This window comes from Homarus americanus, unplaced genomic scaffold (assembly GCF_018991925.1).
Source record: "Homarus americanus isolate GMGI-L3 unplaced genomic scaffold, GMGI_Hamer_2.0 scaffold54840, whole genome shotgun sequence".
NCBI classification, from domain to species: Eukaryota; Metazoa; Arthropoda; class Malacostraca; order Decapoda; family Nephropidae; genus Homarus; species Homarus americanus.
In genome coordinates this window covers 39,556-60,479 of record NW_024745963.1, presented here as the reverse complement: position 1 = coordinate 60,479, position 20,924 = coordinate 39,556, and the positions used below count along the sequence as shown (strand labels likewise).

At 38.5% G+C, this 20,924-nt stretch overlaps 1 protein-coding gene across 9 annotated transcripts in view; it reads left to right on the top strand.

The window, feature by feature from the left end:
- LOC121878859 overlaps positions 1 to 20,924 on the top strand; it is a 151,692-nt gene that overhangs the window by 104,143 nt on the left and 26,625 nt on the right. For 7 of the 9 annotated variants that reach the window (XM_042385278.1, XM_042385279.1, XM_042385277.1 and 4 more), the window contains one exon: positions 732 to 7,281. In XM_042385278.1, coding sequence (XP_042241212.1) covers positions 732 to 3,418 — 2,687 coding nt within the window. In that variant the 3' untranslated portion in view covers positions 3,419 to 7,281. Of the gene's footprint in view, positions 1 to 731; positions 7,282 to 20,924 lie in introns of those variants that run through there. The other 2 variants (XM_042385285.1, XM_042385284.1) reach the window with 1 other exon arrangement.

The following is a 20,924-nucleotide window of genomic DNA, read 5'->3' as shown; positions in this document are numbered from 1 at the left end:
ACAAATATTTTTCTCAAGAGTCGAGACAAACGAGCACAATAAAACCTTAGAAGTTTGGGAGTTAATTATCTGGGAGTTTGGGAAAATGTGCAACAATGCAAATTCAAATACAGGTATTCATGACTTTTTGTCCCAGATCGATGATCAATCTTTTCATTGTTTTGATGAAGAGAGTTTGCTTATCCAGGTGGGTGGGTTAGTAGGGTCAACAGGCTGACCCAGAGTGCCAACTTGACATGCTCTCACCCCATAGTGGTCAAGGAGTTTATGACTTAAAGTCTCGCCTAGATTTGGAATTTTTCCATTAGAGGTTACTGTGAAAAGAAAGAGTATAAGATTCAAAATGTAATTATTATTTTTGTAAGTCAAGGTATGTGCAAAAAGGAATAAAAGAAAATTTGGTTGTGTACATCATGTATGTGGGGGAGGGGAAGTAAAAGTTGGTACAGGAGTTGTTTGAGGTTAGATGAAACAGCTGAGTAAGAGGACTTTACTTTGGGAAAGCCTGAGTGTGAATGGATTGTTTACATTACCTAAGTGTGTTTGACATTTAGCACTTACATGAAGTTCTGGGAAGTGTCCATTGTATGTTTGGAGATTGGTACAGGTAGCTAACTATATATTTTCTGAACAATATTTGAAACTGAGTCCATCATATTTTCCAGCGCCATTGATGAAGTGCTTTCAATTTATTATAAAAATTTTCATAGATTCATTGTTTTCTCTCTCAGGGCAAACAGCTGTCAACTTCAAAGACCTCAACATTTCCTGCACTGATCGCCAAAAGGAAATCTATATTGGCATGCGTGCCATCAGCAAGAATGAAGATGGCCTCATACTGACTGGCCCAATGAAGGATGAGAGGATAAATTGCCCTGTACCAGGTAGTAACTGTAATGATCATGTTCCTAGCATTTCTGTTCAGCCTCAGATTATTTTAGTTCAGAGTCCAACAATCAATCAGTACAATACAATCTTTAACCTCATTACAGACCCATATAGGAGTGGTCATCAAAGTCCATTACAGAATACATACATTTTGGGACGTAATCCTAGTTTGAATCATGGTTTAAAAAAAGTAAACTTGCAGACTAATGAACAAGTTGCACTGGGTATTGTTCAGTTGAATGTGGGTTCACTGCATCACAAAGGGTATGGAGGTAAAACTGCCTCTTGGGACAGTTTTGTTAGTCCTCTTGAAGTTCAAAGGGAGGAAACAGAAGAAATGGAAAGGGGCAGTTTTCAGTTTGGTTGTCCTCTTATTGAACTACTGAGAGCAAAAGAAGTGGAAATACAGTTGAAATCTTCCAATAACAAATTTGAATTAAATATAAAAGGTGGTGGTGGGTCTTATGGTCTTGCGGAGAGCATTTATCTTCATTCTCTTGTTAACAACGGTGTATCAGGCAAGACAGAGAGTGAGCCATCAAGGACCAGTAGCCAAATAGGAGTAGATACAAATAATTTCTTCCACATGGATACAAAGGTTACGATGGATTATGATAATGACGTACATGATCAACACACACATTTAGAAATGAAGGAAGACAGTGCCATTGAGGTGAAACAAGATGAAATAGTTGCCAACATTTCTTCAAGTTCAATTATTCCTACAACATTGGACTTGATAACAACACCTGGTGGAAACACTACACCTGTTTCTGGAGATTATGCTTCCCACCCTTCACTCACTGAGATTGAGTCAGAAATGCTCACAGCATCAGTTCTTGAGGAAACACAGGAGCTGGTGACCAATAGTTCCAGTGAGGTTAGCTTGGAAGCCATGCAACCTGGGAACACTGTTGATCATGTTGTGTTGTTGCATGATGGTACACAAAAAAACACAGAGTCAGAGGAGGTGGTTGAAGGTTCTGGGGTATTAACAGGAAGTCATTCTCGTAGGAGTGCAGAAACTCCACCTCTTGCTGTGAGGAGAGACTCGGCTGACAGTCCACTCTCTGTTGTGGATCTTCTTCATCCAGGAAGGTTTATTTCTGAAACTTTTAATAATAAGGAACTGGATGTAAGTTATAATTACAGGAAACAAGCAGAAGTGGTAAATTACCACATCAGAGAAGCATTGCTTGCTAATGATAATGTGAAAACAATAAAGAAGAAAGCAACCCTGGAGGAGCCTCAGATGGAATATTCCTCAGTACTTAATAGAGACTCAGAGGAACTACAATCATTTCAGCATGGAGCATCTATGATTTATAACTTAGGATTAATGGGTTCATTTAATGGTAATGTTGGTAATATTGTTCCTCGGTTCACTAGAGGACTTACAGCTCCATTGAATAATGTGTTACCGGGAGAGATGGAGGATTTTTCAGTCCCCAATAACAACATTGTTGACCGAGGTTTATTACCTATTATGACACATGGCAGGGAGCCCATGAGAGAAAATCAGTATGAAAACACTAATACTGTCAGTAATCAAAAGAACAGACATACACCACACAGAAATAATATGATTTCAGACTGTCCATTTGAGGATATAATAGAGTCCCATGATGTCAAGATTCATTTAAACACTTTAGAAGATGGAGGTTTTGAATTAAATCTACAAGGAAATGGTGGCTTGTATGATCTTATGAAAAAGTTTATTTTAAAGGCAAATTTCTTGAAGGACAACATGAAAGGAAAGAGTAGGGAAGAGGAAGGTTTGTTTATGAGTCATTTGAGGCAAGGAAATATTGAAAGCACCAAACACGATGTGCTACAGCAAGTTCAGGGTCACAGTTATTCTGATCGACAATTGAACCAAAATATAAATGGTAATATGCAGGTGACCAATACAGCTTCAGTGGATACAGACTCGCTTAATAAATCTCAAGTTGTTCAGAGTCAGGGTAATACAACAAACAGTTTAGACGGAGTTGACTACACTGTGACTTCAGAGTACTTGAATGCATCGATAAAGCAACAAACAGAACAAAGTTGGACTGAGGCACCAACACAGACTTCTGCATCATATGATGTGCCAGAAGAGCAGATGGTGGGCCCAGAAAATATGATTCAAACACAAACATTAAGTAGTGAAAGTACAACAAAACGATGGGAAGATAATCAACCCAGATCTGAAGGAGAACAAGACAAAATTATATTAAATCATGGAGTTAATTCTTCAGTTTCAAGTGATACGTCAGAAGGTGTTGATTTGATGAATAACAAATCTTTCCATTCAGGAAATTGGACAAACAATTCAACTCAAAGCCAGAATTTAGAGGACAATTATACAACTAACTCCGCAAACCAGACCTCGACACCAGAGAACACAAAGACCCAGATGAGCAGTAGTTCACCTCTGTGGATCGGTGCTGGGGTAGCCTTTATACATTCTACCTTTCCACAAAATGTTGAAGACTCCACAACAACTCCAAGTATTCATTCAGAAAATACAACTGGTAACCACTAGACCTTAACGGCTTGGATAATTTTTTCAAGAGGAAGATGATATGGAGGATTACAACGGCCTCACTAGATGTAACTGTAGAGATAGTAGTTATATTTCATGATAAAATGAAGAAGTAATAATAGTACATACACAAGTTAAATTACTGTACACACACTTTTCACATGTAGTGCTTTCTTCGTGCCATTCTTCCACCTCGTTCATGGTCTATCCCTCTCCTCCCTACCATTTATCTTTAAATTATGAACTCTTTTTTACCAAATCTTTACTTCTTAATGTGTTCAAACCATCCAAACAGACTTAGATCTGCTCTATAATATTTTATTTCACTTCCATGTCTTTTTATTTCTGCATTAAATATGCACAAGACAAGAATGTCCTCACTCCTAAACTCAACATGTGTTCATTTACTCTCTCCTTATCTCTCAGGTGGTTACATACACACATTCAACCTTCTCTTTATAATTTGCTTTTTTTTTCTCTATAGTACATAAGATGGATTAGTGTAATTTAGAACATAAGGATCAATGTAGCACAACACAAAGAATATAATTGTTTTTACAAGTCTTCCATGAAAGTGTCAATGTATAACAGTAATAAGGACTAAGGAATAAACCAATGAATTTGACAATTGAAACTGTTGTTCATAAGAAGACACACTTGCAAGAACACTTGATACAATTATGTTTCATGATCACATATGTGATACAGTACATATATATAGTATATATAGAAAGCTTTATGTGAGCATTAGGTTTCCTAAGTGATTGTTAGTTTCATAGTCATGTGAGAACATTTTAAAGGCCATTTTTCAAACATCGTAAGTTTTATTAATTTTCAGTATGGTTTATAACACCAATAGTTTTAATGATTTAGTCTTGATTGATTTGTACTGATTGATTTTGGAAGATGAAATAGAATGAAGTAATAAGTATTTCAGGTTTTATGAAGTGTTTGTTTAAGGATCAAATGGTGAACTGTCATGCTGTAAACTGCTCAGGACACTCTAGTACACGCAGTTTCTTGGACGCATTTACTATGTTCATCATGTAAGCCTAATGAGTGAGACTTCCAGTGACGTCTTCCTACGATGGTGGAAAAATTATATGATAATTTATTTCTTATATTATGGGAAAAAAGTACATGAATTACTAATGTTTGTTGCCAGTGGTGGATTTACCAGTGTAGTCTCTTAGGTATATGTATTGGTGTGGTAAAATGTTGTTTAATGTGGATCATAGATACCTGACGTTGATCTTGCTCCTATGTGTTGAATATTGAAACTCTTGTCTGTGCAGTTAGTGCAAATCACTATTGATATACAGTATTTCCTTCTAACATTTGTGTATCCATTGTCTTAAGCTAGATAGTGTCAGTACAGTATATGACGTACATTGTGTGTTTTTTCCTGATTCTGTATGCATATTAATGGTGTACAGAAACTGACTTTGTAGTGTGCCCTTATAATTGTATTTTGTCGAGATGCTGTGGGTTTATCAAATATAGATGTAATATGCAAAAACAAGTCGTGACTAATTTTGACACTGATAATCATAGACAATTCTGTTCCTCCTGGTTAAAGTATTGCCATTGTACATACTACCTCTATACTCACCTCTGATCTCACGAAATAGATAGAGAAATGTGGGAAGATAACACACTGACACTTGGGTCTATCAGTGGAGCATTTATCGTGAATGAAGAGACAGACTTTCATTGTTTATTGTCTCCATACACTTCCAGGCATAAGGAATCAGTTTTACAGAGATAATACTCATAGTGGATAATTAAGATAATTAAGAGAGTAATCATGACATTGGATAATTTAGATAGTACTCATGACAATGGATAGATAATCTTGCTTTTAACTTATAAAACTACAAATATTAAGCATTATTGGGGAGCCTCAAGGAAATACTGGACTGGAAAGAGTAAACAAAATAGTACTGTTTCTTATACCGTATATGCTTTTGTTTTGTTTTTATCTTGCACTTTATCATCTTCAGTAACACTCTAAAAGTTGGCCACATTTTTCAATTTTTCATCACCATTTGCTGAAGTACTGTACAGGTATTTATTTCTTCTTTCCTGTACACAGTTATTTTTTTTTCCTTTATACAGGTACTTTCTTTTGTCTTTTCTCCTGCCTTCCTATGACAAGTAATTTGGGTGGTATTGAAGGTGTGGGATGAATAGGAAGTTATTGAATACCCATCAGACTTTTATAAGATTGACACATGTGTGAGTAAGAGAGAAAATGATTCCCAATGAAAGTTGAACTGTCGGGAGAATGTGTTATATCACCTCTCTAGTACAGTATACTCGGTGTTTTCTTAGATGGAGAAATAAAAGAACTGAGAGCACAAAAAATGGAGAAGGGAGCAAGTATGATAAATAAAAATGTGGAGTGTAATTGTGAGGCGAGTCAGATAGTGTTGACAGATGCCAATAGTATTGTGATGGTCAGCTTTTAAGAAACTTGCAACTACTTTTCTGTTCTGTATAATAATTGACTGAGTTGGGAGGATATTTAAAAAGTAAGAGAAAGTTTTAAAGAAAAGTGGGAAATAGAGTGATATAGATTTTAGGTTGAATGTTGGTAGAATGGAGGAAAGAGGGAGTGGGATATGACAGAGTACCAGAGAGAAAGAAGCTAAAAAGGCCAAGAGACGTTTATCACAGAAAGCAGAGCTGTTGATGTGTTGAACCGTCATCATTACGTGGTTATGAGGAACAGACACTATGTAAGAGGAAGAACCATATAAGAAGCTACAGAAATTCAGAGTATTATGGGACTGAATAATGTATAGAGAATAAGAAATATGGAAATTAGGCCCAGGAGGAGCTATGGAATTGAAAGAAATGTACGACAGAAAGCTTACTACTAATTGAGAGAATGAGATGAAAAAAATAGAAGTAAACAATGTGTATAAATCCTACGTGGATGGTAAGAGGGAGAGACCAGGGAGACAGAAGAATGGGGTTATGGATACAATAGATGGTCATCGTTGATACAGCAAACTAAGTGAACGGTTAGAGAACAAGACATCGGGTGGCTCGTGGGGGCGTTACATCAGAAAGAGTGAATGGTTGACAGTAAATGAAGAAAATATCAATGTTTGTCCTTGGATGGCGGCCTCCCTGAGTTCTGGAATTAGTTTTGGGTGGTTAGTCTCGTGTTTGTCTTAAATACACCTTACTAGAGTGTGGAGTTTTGTTGATCTCTCTCTTAAAATATTACTGTTCAAATATGTTCACTGTAATGTATAGATATTTACTAATATAAGTGATACAGTACAGCTTTTAATCATCTTATGTTTTAGGTAGCTATTATGCTTTACTATATAAGACTTTTAAACTTGTTGAACTTAATAAAACTAAAGCTTGTAGTACTGAAAATTCTCTCTAATACTTTGCCCATTTTACATTCTAAAATATTAACACAGTAACTGAAATTTAATATCTTAATCACATGAATTTTTAATTGATTAACATAAAAGTTAAACAGTTGACATGAGGTGGCCTCTCACTGTTAGCCTTTAAACAGCAGTCATCATCAGTGGAAGTTATCTGTAGGGACGACGCCCATCATGTGCAAAATTTTTGTGTTCCTTGCATTCAATCTTTTTACATATTGGGGAAGATGTGGGAATATTTGATCATCAATTAAGGTTTAAGAAGATAAATAAAGCACTGTACAGTATATGGTAATCCAGGACCTTGACACAGCCAGAGAGACCAACAGTTTGCTTACCTCACTACTGCACAGACAGTCTTGCCTCATGTTGGGATCAAATCCAAGTCTTTTATAATCAGTTCGAAAATTATTAACTATTTATCATACAAATAAAACCAACTTAATAGTTCTTGCGTGTTTTTATTAAGGAATACATTATATGATGTTGAAATGTACATAGAGGATAAACTACAGTAGATGCAAGAGATACTATACAAACAGTCAGTGGAATTATGAAATGAATAAGAAAAACAAAATTAAATGAGATACAATACTTATTCTTTTAAAGGATATGTATGTTTGTACCTGATACATAGTATAGTTCATTATTTCCTGGTTGGAAAATTTAAAAATTTACATAGTACAGGTACAGTACTTTAACTTTTAACATAATACCTGTACAGTAATGACCACATATGATCTACATGTGTTTGAACAATTTATTAGAATCTAAAGCTTTATTTAAACTAAAACAGAAATATTACAGAATGCGAGTCATGATGCAGTATAACAATTATTTCAGACTTTTCGTTTTATCAAGACTTGGTTGTTTTGTACAGCATAAGAGACTTCTAGTTTGAGAAAAAGAGGTGGTGGTCATTATAAACCGTTTATTATTTTCTAAGTTGTAGAATCGACTTTAGTTAAATTTTAAAGCAACAAACTGTATGAGATGAGGCGAACTAACCCGAGAAAGTTGAACTGTCTTCCCGTACTGTACTGCTGTGTAAATCCATCTGCAGCATTGAAACTTCAGAGACATTATGATACAAAACATTACCTTACATGTCATTATTGCCTGTTGTGATCCACAGCCCCTTACACACATACACATATTGTATACAGTGTATATTTCCACACATGGATGAACTTGCTAATGTCCTGAACAGTCAAACAAAAGTGTATTGGGACCCATGGCTATGATGAGCCGCACACAGGCTACACCTCAAGGTCATTGTTGGGTCTGGTATGGTTGGTGACTTTGATTACCTGTGCATTTATAACTCTTGTCATGTGTAAGCCAATGTTGGGGTCTTGATCCTTTTTGTACCTCTGAACAGTATAAGTACAGTTCACACGTAACAAGGTAAATTTATATCATGTACGGTACAGTATAGGTATTTACAGAGAAACTTAAGCACATCACTCACCTATGTAGGCACACCACATGATTTGAAACAAACTGTGACACACATTCTCTCTGGCATACACACTCTCCAACCCATTCACTCTGTCACTCACAGTCTAACAGTCTATTATGCATCCTGTCTGACAGGAACTCCAATACTGAACACAATGCTTTCCAACACCGAACACCTACACTCTTCAGCACATACAGTTCCACCAACAAAACTTCTTGAAAGTTACTCTAACAAAAGTGTTTTATTGCTCATGCCGTGCACACACACACACACACCTCTCATACACGTAGTGTATCTGAAAAGGAAGGCATCAAGTAATAATTAATTCCTTAGTCGTGATGATTGTTTTACACCACGTGTGTTATAAATTACCTTAACATGAACCAGTAGATCAAAGAGGTATACTGTTGAAAAAGCTGTTCATTAGAATTTGAACAATAGGGTATGTGTTTCTGAACACCCTTTTAATGAGGCACACATGAGTGACAAAAATATTAATACCTATACTCTACAAATACAGTCATGAAGAGTAGTCATATACAGTAGTTAACAGATACATAAATTCTGATGTAACTGGAGTTACCGTGTATATACAGTAAATAGTTTTAACTAATTCATTATCTAGATTGCAATAGTAAAAACTTTAAGTTCATAACTTTCTGCATATAAGTAATTGTCAGCAAGAGAACACAATCATATCATGACTAACACTTGGACATTTTCTTAATTAGATTCTCTGCTTTTGTATTAAGATCAAGTCAGTTTTTCTCCACTTCTTTTTGTCATCTGATCTAATTATGTGGCTTAGAAACTCCAATTAACACACCACATAGACTTCATACAAGTTTCATTATCTTGTGATTGTTCTTTCATCTCCAACTTTAGTTTGTGTGTTCTCATGGATTAGTTTGTTTGTTTATCATCAATGTTGAATCTCAATTGAAATCATTTTCTTGTTTTTAAATATTTTTACAACTTTGTAACTAAGGCAGCTTCCAACGAGAGTACAGAACAGTACTGTACTACAGTCACGGATGTATATTCTGTATTAAAGGGAGTGAAGGGGTAGTTATAGGGCTGAGTGGGGTAGTTAAGGGGGTGAGGGGGGTACTTAAAACTTAGACGTATTATTTATAGAATTTTTATGTTGGTCGTGTGATGTGATGCTAAATGGTTATCTGTGCTAGGTGAATGTCGGGCATGCTGTTAGATGATGAGTTATAGATGAAGTGTTTTTTGGGCGTTATTAACGAGTTTGGAAAGTACTTGTTTGTGTGACTTTATCCTGAATGTACTGAAAATGGTTCAAGGGAATAAGACTGCATTGTCTCTTTGTCTGTCTGTAAGCAAATGATTTCCACACAATAACTAGAAGTGTGAGTGACATTGTAAATCAACTACATAATTTACCTATTGAGTACAATACTGTACTTATTTGATGACTCCTGGTACTGTACTTACATATTGGTCAGGGTAGGAGGGTGGCTACAGTTATCTCGACAGTTGACATGATCCACAATGTGTTTGTATTTGTAATTGTACATATATAGTATAATTAAGTGTTTAATACAGTACAGTAACCTGGAAAATCCACCATGGCATTGTTTTATGTAAATATTATTGTACGTAGTTTTTTTTAGTATTTGTTATGTATTTCAGTACAGGTAAGTGTTTTTTGTGGTATACTATTATTGTAGACGTCTTTGTTGTAGTATACACATACAGAGTTTTTTTAAATATTATTATAAATATTTATGTAAGTGTTGGGCAGGTAAGTACTGAAGCTGTTTTAGTGTGTGTGTGTGTGTGCAGGAGGCAGTGTTTTCCTTAATGGTACATTACTCAGATGGCAAATGGTGGGCTAGTGACCCTCCAAGGTGGGCTGGTGATCCTTCATGGGGGCTGAAGTGGGCTGGTGACCCTTCATGGGGGCTGTGGTGGGCTGGTGACTGTGGTGGGTTGGTGACTGGGGGCTGTGGTGGGCTGGTGACTGTGGTGGGTTGGTGACTGGGGGCTGTGGTGGGCTGGTGACTGTGGTGGGTTGGTGACTGGGGGCTGTGGTGGGTTGGTGACTGGGTTGTGGTGTGCTGGTCAGGGAAAAGGCTTGGTGGGGCTGCTGGTTCATTTGACTGTTGTTAAAGTCATTGCTGCCTTGTTATTAATTTATTTTCCTCTATAATTTGAAAGAAATTGTTGGACGATAACTTTTTCAACACTTTTTTTTTTACTTTTCTTTGGCTTACACATACTAACACACTTAATGTTACTTAAAACCCTACTAATGCACTTAACACTTAGAAACACCATTAAGTTATGTAAGATTCACTTTACACTGTTAAAAATATTACTTACACATACTTAACGCTATTTAGAATACTGTTAACACACACACTTAATGCTACTTAAGTCATTACTAACACTAATTTACTACACCACTAACACACACTTAACATATTTTAAAACATTATTGACATTTATCACTAATTAAAATGTTAGTAATACACACACTGAACACTTAGAAACTCCATTAAGTAACACACACACTTAACACTTAGAAACACTATTATCACAACTAAATACTCTACATCACAGTTTTCAATCAGTTTTATCCACTTAATTAAAAAAAATCGCCTGTTACATAAATTCCAGGAAAAAAAAATATTAGTTATTATCAACTTATTTGGGATTAGAAATAGTAAATAAAAATGACTCGAAAATAAGTCGAGTTACTAAGTATTATGAGAAACGATTATATATGTCACGTATATAATTTAACGGTTATATATATTGTTTTGTTAAATAATTATGTCCCTTGTAGATAGGGTTAGAGTTCTTGTAAAACGACACTGCCTGAATGGACCGGCGCGGATGGTAGTGCTCCTTCCTTGGCCGTGGTCAGATACCAACTGGCGTGCGTGTGACCTGCTGTACCCCCTCAAGCCCGCACTATAGCCCCCCCTCTCCCTCCCACTCCTTCCCCTCTCCCACACCACCAACGGGTAGCCCCCCTTACCGTTTATCTTATTCCCTCCTCCCCCTCTCTCCCCTCTCTCATTCTCCACCTCCCCCTTCCTTCTCCCTCACCCCCCTCCCCTTCCTCTCTCCTTCCAGACGTCGCGCGTATACGGCTTGACAACTGACTCGTGCATGGCGGCACGCATGCTACACATGTGTACGCTATTGACACACACACACACACACACACACGTCTGACTACTGCGTCTAGGTTAGGTTAGGTGGCCCAAACGTCGTGGCCCATTATGACCCAACGTTTTACTACCGTGTGACACAACCTAACATGACTGGCAGGTTGTCCCCGGGTACCTCTTGTGGGTCTCAAGATGACTCAGAACAATCCCGGCTTATTTCACCTGATGCTATCTGGCCGGTGTTAGGTTGGGTTATGTTAGGTTTTGTTAGATTAGTATAGATTTGGTTAGGTTAAGTTAGTATGTTATGTAATGTTAGTATAGATTAGGTTACTGTAGATTAGGTTGAGTTAGCGTTAAGTTTAGGTTAGATTACGTTAGTGTTTGGATAGATTGGATTACTTGATGTTAGGTTAGGTTAGCGTTAGGTTAGGTTAGGTTAGCGTTAGGTTGTCTAAACATCAGGTGAAAGAAGCTGTGGGGGGGGGGGCAATCTTCAGGTGACCCCAAAAATAGCTCATACCGTTGTTGATGGCTGAACCCTTCTCAGAACTGTGGCATTTTGGCAAATTAGTTTTTGGAAATGGGAATAACAATCAAGGCGACGAGACGGCAAGAAGTTGGTAACAAGAAGTGTACAGTGGCGAGTAGGTTTTAATCAGCGAGTTTGAAAGAGTTTATATTCAGCGTTTTTTTATTTTTTAATATTAGAGAAAATTATCTTTATTAACGTATTAAGTTCGTATCCTTTGTTGTCAAGCAGTTCCTGGGCTTCACTGTAAGACGAGAGACGACGTATCTACCTAATATTGAAGTTTGTACACAAAGTTGGCGGTCGTATTGGCTTCGAAATTACACTAAAGATAGTTCAGGAAAAAAAATAGTTACTTGTCACTTCCCAAGTTACTGACGGAGTGACGAGACGCATTGTGCTTACATGGTGACCACAACCTCGCGACGCTCTCCACCACCACAGCTAGGCAACTACACCACAACAGCACCACCACCACCACAGCTAGGCAACAACACCACAACAGCACCACCACCACCACAGCTAGGCACCACAGCTAGGCAACAACACCACCACCACCCACATCACCGGCCAATCTTACTACCCCCTTGAACGAGTTGTTTTTCCCACCATCTACACATTTTGTACAAGATATATGACTGTATTCTTGACGAACTAAATGTACAAATTGATGAACGTAATTTTGATACACGAAGAGTATTGATGTAGTCGAAATGAACAATAGGAAAATTAAAATGTCATAAGATAAGGTAGAGAAGAAATACGAATGTTCCAGGATTTGGTACTCAGAAAATAATGACATTCAAGGAAAATAAGTCTTCGAGGGCTCACCAAACTTAGCGGGAAAGCTTAAGGAAGACCCACAATGTAACGGGGGATAGTTCTGGGGAAAGCTTATACGTAGAGAGCGGGAGACGCGACCGCTGGGGTATCGAGGCGCGCCGCACTCACTCACACACGGTCCTGCAGACGACAATGGATCAGTCCCACGTAAACTGTGCCGTGTGACGTTAGAGGTCGTATTTGTAGGGCTGAAGGACTTGGGAGGGCGTAGAGGTCGTGGGTACTTGGAGGTAATTTTGGATAGAGGTCGTTTAGGCACTCGGGGGTAATGTGTGGTAGAGATACATAATTGGAGGTGTGTGTGTGTGTGTTAGAGAGAACAATAGAAAACGACCTACTGATGAATTTTATGTTTTCAGTCTTTCGTTATCTACGTTTTTTCTTTCTCTTTCGTTACCTTTACGCTTCTCTCTCACTTTCTCTATCTTAACGGTTTTCTCTATATCTTGGTAACACCTTTCTCTCTCAACCTTTTTACGTCCTCTTTACCTCTTTCTCTCTTCCTTCCTCCTACTTTCACCTCCACAAGTTTATGAAGTTCTGGTACGCGAATCTTATACCTCGGGGAGACTGGCATTCGCAGAAAACGCAATTTACAAGGGTCTCTGATTCTGTGCAGTAGCCAAGTGGTTGTGTGTAGTTCTGAGAAATGGTAGTTTGCAGGATGGTGGTTATACGAGTCTGCAGGGTTCGTATCCCCAAGGTTCGGGTTCGTTCGCAAATTTTTTTAATGTAGCCTATATATATACGTTACAGTCTCTCTCTCTCTCTCTCTCTCTCTCTCTCTCTCTCTCAAAGTGTAATTTAGCGTCCTCTGTTTGTGTGTGTTATACCAGAGCCCCATATACTCAACGGGTTATTAAGTTGATGTATTTATTACATCGTCCATAATATTAGTAACAGAACAGCGCATCCCCCCCCCCCTCAGTTTGAATTGCCGTTTCAAGGCTAAAATTTGACCGCAAGTGCCTTTCAAACCCTAAAAATTTGACCGTCAGTGTCTTTTCAACTCCTAAATTTGACCGCCAGTGCCCTTTCAAAGCATAAATTTAAATTTGACCGCCATCTTTGTGTCGTCACAATTCCATTCCTGAAAATTTATATTGCATTATATTGTCCTCCATATAAGGTAGAGTCTTTGGTGTAGTTTGGACGCCATCTTGGATTACTTGCCCTCTTTAAACAAACCATTATTAGCCTTTCCCTTTACTCTTACATTTCTTCACTTCTAGTCTTCCCCCTTCCTTTCTTCATCCTACCCTTCTTCCTATTCACCCCCTTTGCCCCCTCTCAGTGACCCCTTGCCCCTCTCAGTGACCCCTTGCCCCTCTCAGTGCCCTCTTGCCCCTCTCAACATCCATCTTGCTCCTCTCGGTGATCTCTTGCCCCTCCCCTTGCCCCCTTGCTCCTCGTCTATCTAAGCTGTTCTAGGAATACCTGTTGAGTCTTTATGCACCGAGAATGACCCGCTAAAGACCACCCCCGTCTCTCTCTCTCTCTCTCTCTCTCTTTTCTCGGGGTGTGGATGGGGGATTGTGGGTTTGGGACGTGAGGTACAGTCCCCTTCACTAGCAAGTTTACAGGGGCTCGTCAGGTTTTGTACAGTGTGGCAGCCCTGTGTTTGTTGACATAAGACAGAAGGAACCTCACAATAATAAACATACTATGGAATCAAATTTAAACAATATTAAAACAAATATCTCATAGATAATGATTTGTGCAATGTTTATATGACGAACCCCTTGGTAAACACGCTAGTGAAGGAGACTGTACCTACGAGTGTGGTTGAAGTACCTCGGAGTGTGAGTAAGGGATCCTCCTCACAAAACACTCACCACCGTATTCTTGGAAGCAATAGCCTCTCCTCTTCTTTCCTCACCTCCTTATATCCTCTCCTCACCTCCTTATATCCTCACCTTATATTCTCTCCTCACCTCCGCCCCTCGTGTGTGTGTGTGTGTAATAATAATAATAATAATAATAATTAACGGTTTATTGAAAGAGCTTGGCAGCCAGAAGGCTGAAAATATACAGTTACATATTTGGGGAATGGGTTACGAGTTACAAATAATATACAAGTAACATAAGTGACACAAATAAGACATATAATAACTTAGATGGGGATCAGCTCAAACTACAGTTCATTTCAACATAGTGACAGTGTAAGGAGCAGTGTTTACCGGGAGTGAATACACTGATTTATTACATGTTATTGATAATTTTTACAATGGTTGGGACTGGGCTGTTCTTATAGCGATCGGTTCGTGCACGTATGGGCTGGATGCGGTTGTGGTGTGTGTGTGTGTGTGTGCCGAGTGTTTGGAGAGAGACACACATGCACACACGACCTTCGTATACGACTTAAGGCCAACATCGTACACAACCTCCTTCTCGGAAGTGATATTTCAAAGTCGCGACGTCCGTCTGCGACCTCTTCCTGACCCGCCGCCCCGCACTCGTCCACCTCCCCTACGACAGTTCGTCCTCTCAGGTTGTGTTTGGTCCTTGTGGTGAGGTTAACCGTAACTGGAATCACCAAGTAAAAAAAAAAAGAAAACAAATTCGTCAACTCATTCCTAAAACTGTTGAACATTAAACACATTCCACATCCTGGTATTCAAAATATGATCATTGTGAGATAAGAATGTTGTGAAACCTTCTAAAACGTCAGACATCGGTAAGTTAAACACCGTCTCCATGACACATATACACACTGAAGCTTAAGTTGTTATTTGTATTAATGTTTTAAGTAATAGTAAGGGTAAGTCTTCAACATTATCTTTAGTTTACTACACGAGAATGTCCAAAGGTTGTAAATCATAATAAGAAGCTGAGAAAAACACCCCCTGTATCTCGCACTGTTTACCGTCTACCCCCACACACGGTTTACCTGTTGTGTTCTTGCCTGTTTTGAGTGACTGTGAGGGTAATCACATAAAGGTAATCAACAGATATTTTTTGGGATTACCTTAAGATTAACCACTTAAGGTTATTTCATCGGGTGATTTAAACACTTTAACGTTACCTGGGGTGGATTAGGTTAGGCTAGCTTAGGTTACTGTAGGTTAGGTTAGGCTATGTTGTGCTGGGTTAGGTTAGGTAAGCATTAGGCTGGTTAATCAAAAGGTGAAACAAACTGGGGTGCTTAATCTTCAGGTGTTCTTCTCTTTATAAATTTGTAGCAAAGATTAATTAGTATTTTAGTGTGTTCCTGATAATTTTTCCTCCTGCTTCTTCCCTCACCTCCTCCCTCACCTCTCACTTTTTCCCTCACCTCTCACTTCCTCCCTCACCTCTCACTTCCTCCCTAGTTACTCATTTCACGTTTTCATTACCTCTTTGTGTCAGTCAGGTAGTAGGTGGAAAAGTAATTGAAAAGCTAGCAGAAGGGATATTGTAGGATTGTGGAGAAGACCTGTATAAGAGGAAGAAAATGTGAATGAGACAGAAATACTCCTTGGTGTTGGAGAAAGGTGGTGAGAGTAGGGGGGGAGAGGTAGAATGTTGAGGACGACGAGCTACCTAAGATTTTACATTGGTAGATTCTAGAGGTGACACGCGCGACACGCAGAAGGGCTTCCCGGAACACCTCGAACCCTATCCCACTACCACCAGTCCACCCACCCACCACCGCTATCCCAAGATACCCAGTAGCAGCCAAGGGCGAAGGGACGAAGTCTTTTACACATGAAGATGAAGACAGAGAAAGAGTATAGGGAAGGAAGGGGGAAAGGAGAGAAGTTATTAGAGAAACATAGATAGATAGATATTCAGATTAATAGTGAGAGTTAGCTAAGCCTCATAACCGGACGCAAGACGAAAACTGGGACAGAGGCTAGGCTGTTTACGCTCTGTATGGCGATAAACCTTACGTGTGTGATCAAGTTCGGTGAGCGATGAATAATGTAAATTAAAAACAGGAATGTATGTTGAGAAAGAATGATTGCAGTGTGTGTTCTTAATTTTAACGAGTTTTTTTTTCTAATTGAACATTATACTATATTAATTCTTTAGTTTCCGGTTAGGTTAGGTTATGTCAGGTTATCATATACTTTAGGTTTGGAAAGGTTAGTTTGGGTTAGGTTAGCATATACTTTAGGTTAGGTTAGGTCAGGTTAACTTATACTTTTGGTTAGGTCAGGTTAGCATATACTTCAGGTTTGGCAAAGTTGGTTTAGTTAGATTAGCATATAGTCAGGAATCTTTCGTGTACACTTCAGGTTGTCTATAATGCTTCAGCTCAGATTGAGGAATCCTTGACCACATATACTTAGAATACTATAAATTGAGAAGTTTTATAACCTTGAATGCCGGCGACTCTTGCTTTCCTTTATAAACAAACACTGAATATAGATAATTTTGTTAGAACTTAATATCTGCTCTTAACATTTGAGGTCTTGAAGCACATGCATTAAGTTAGTTCATTCAACAGCGTAGGTGGAAAAATGTTTAGTTCCGTGTGTGTGTGTGTGTGTGTGTGTGTGGAGTTACAACGTCATTCTCACTCTTGAAATATTCTTGGAACGGGTCGGAAAAAGTATCGCTGGCGCCATCGTGGAAACCTGACGCAGCGCATCATTACTGGTCGTTTTGGGAATGATTTCTTGGACTCTGAGCTTCAATCTCTCTCTCGCAAGACATTCTCTTAATGATATGTTGACAGTGTAAGCAACTGGCGGGCCGAGGAAGATGAGGCTAAGAGATATATGGTCTCTGGCAACACTACAACAAGCCGTCACATTGTTTCGCGTCCCAACAAAGCCTCGCACTTTCGGGGGGGGCTGGGGTGTGGGTGTTGTTCCAGCACCTGATACCCCAACGTATTACATCTATTACATGGTTTCAGGAGCTCTTAGACGCCCTCTTTGTGGTAATCTTTATTAGAGAAACCTTAAAGGGGTGTTGGAATTACTAAGAAGCCAAATGATTTGTCATGCGATGGTCCAAACTTGAGGGAGTTGGGTATAAGATGTGTTAAAGCGGGGGACACGGGTGAGGTTCCCGCCATTGTGGTTGACCAATCTGCTCTTCCCGTATTTCTTTTGTTGTCTTATCGTGTTTCCCTCGTCAACAATGGCGGCATTTTCAGGGAATTTAGTCAGTCACAGTGTAAGAGGATTACTAAATATGAATTCCGTGTTTCAAGGATTTATTTTTACATATTCAGTCTCCTTGACAAGCACCGTTAGTTGCGAAATATCAAACTAAGAATAACCTACTTGATGAAATTGATTGACAATACTGTATATTTTTCCTAATTTTATTTCTTCATGCTACCATTTGTTCTTTAACTTAGCTTACTAGCTAGTTCGAGAATAATGTATGATATGTTTTACGAAATCATCCTACTGTGTGTGTATATATTTGTGCATTGATTATGATGACTCGTGTATACAACTTACCTTGTTAATTATAACAGTACAGTAATAATTATGACCAAGTTTTTATTCAGAAAGAGTCAGGGTGCTCGAAGGCTTAACAGAACTGTTTATCTTGTATCTGCTTGACGGGAGTAAAGTAAAACTAACACCATGCGTCAGTAGTAAGTCCACTCTTAACTATATTTTGAAACTTTATCAAATTTTAATTAAATATCATCAGAGTGAGAATAATTTCTGTTTTGTTTCATTCTTTTTTTATAATTTCTCCCCTGTGTGTGTGTTTGTGTGTGTGTGTGTGGATAATAACTTGTTGGAAGACACTAGAGACATGGTTGGTGGCTTGTATTGTCGGTGTTAGATAATTGGCTGTTCTGAGAAGCTCGTGAACATGATTGGTTGTAATGGGTGGCTGGGTGTGGCCTGACGGACTTCGTGGAAGTAGCGCGTGTAAAAGAATTTGCGAATAATTCTTTGTGCGCTCTGTCCCAAGTCGGGCTTTTTTGCGCGCTGTCTCAAGTTGGGCTTTTGTACGCTGTTCCAAGTTAAACTTTTTGCATGCTGTCCCAAGCTGGCTTAATGCCCACTGGCTCAAGTTTGGTGGAATGACAAAATCGCACTGTATAAAATCACGCCAAATAATGTACTAATGGCGGCCAAAGTTACAAAAATATACAATACAATACCGCCAACTAAACAGAATACTGTACCTCCAACAAAACAAAATACTGCACCCCCAACTAAATAAAATACCACCAACTCCATTGTTCAGGATCAGAAATATATTAATTGTACAGTTGCAATAAATTCCTGAGATCAACGCTACTGCTTGAATAAACTCTATGTAGAGAGTCCTTGATAAGCGATAACCTCTTCTAGCTGAAATATTGAATACGTTGGAATTAGTAAGCTATGCACATTAATAGTTGAATATGTATAAAGCATAGTTTTGTAATTAGTTTTACATTGACGGCAAGGTTAATTTAGTTCAGCATTAGAGTAGGTTTGGTGAGGTTAAATTCGGTTAGATAAGGTTTAGTTTGATTAGATTGGGTTGGTTTAGGTTTGGTCGGGTTAGATTTGGTTAGGTTAAGTTTGATTATAGGTTAGGTCGGTTTAGGTTTGGTTGGGTTACATTTGGTTAGGTTAAGTTTGATTATAAGTTAGGTTAGCAATATATTTGGTTTGTTAGGATGACGGCAGCGACTGGGTGGATGTGACCTAGCTAGTAGCCACGTCATTGAAGATTACAATTGAAGATTTCCGGTGTGCGTTGAAGTCATATTCCGCTCACCATGACAGCTTCTAAGTAATAATTAGGGTGCGTTCTCTCAATGGAATTCCTTGAGGTAGTTTTTTGTAGGGTGTTTTGGTTGTTCGCTAGTCGTTTTACATCTGAATCCTGATTAAATTTTATGAACGACTCAAATTTATGTACCGTCACATAATTCAGTTCAATAGCGAAAGAAAAGTTGTATTTATCAGAGTTCAGAATCGTATTTTCTCTTTTTCCAGTAACTAAGACAGCAATAATGTACTTTAACGTTATAGTGTTAGTCAGCCATTTCTGTAACGTAACTTTATGCTTTTAGTCATTACGGCTCGTTATCACATCTCCAAATGAGGGACGATAATTGAACGGAGAAATTGGGCCCTTTGAGTATTGTGGCTTATTGTGGTGGAGGAATTTATACGAAGAATCTTGTCTTTCTTTTTGTTGTGTGTGTGTGTGTGTGTGTGTGTTAAGTACTTAATCCGGATTCTGAGAGGTTCGCGTGTTAAAATTGTTCTCATGAGTGGCCATCTGAGAACACATCAATGGCTGTCCCCTCCCCGTACACACACACACACATTCCATCGTGGCGGGAGAGAAGGGACAATTTCAAATAGTGTGATGGAGAAATATTACATCTGTTTTCAAGGCATTAGTGTAGGTAAGGTGAGAGAGAGAGAGAGAGAGAGAGAGAGAATATTAAAAAACCGTGTGCAATAATAATAATAATAATAATAATAATTAACAGTTTGTTGACTAAGCAGCCATAAGGTGAAAATATACATCTGACATAAGAGTTACATATATAACAACAAGGAGAAACGTTTAACAAGGAATTTCAGCGCAGTTACAGTATAAAAGGAAGAGTGAACACAACTAGTACGAGGGTGTATGCATAGGCTGGTTGTGGTTGTGAAGGAGGGAAGTGTGACATGGTCAGAGGAAAGATGTGTGTGTGTGTGTGTGATCGAAAAACTTCAGATAAGTTCTTATTGTGTCATGGTTTGACCCCGGATGTTCACACACACCCACACCATCTGTAGTAGTATCCACCACCACTATAACCACTACAAACCACCACTCGCACTACCACCAACAACTGTGTTACATATGACACTTAATCATACACTATTACTGTTACAATCATTCATTCAGCGGTACACGCACAGCACACGTGCAGGAGTGTTTGTTATGTGGGTGATGCAGCCCGAGATGACAGTAGAGTGAATCATGATGTAAACACACCCAGCCAGCCACACTCTTCTCTATCATCTTTAGTTTTCGTGGCAGCTCTAGATGGTGGTGTGGGAACTTTGGAATTGGTTGTCTTTCTAATTTTTAATTATATTTTTTAGCTCACGAAATATTTTTCCTGTTTTTGCTTTTTAACGAGCGATATTTTCTCCACTGTCATAACGATCGAGATTACTTTCCACAAAGAAGATAATGTCCGTGG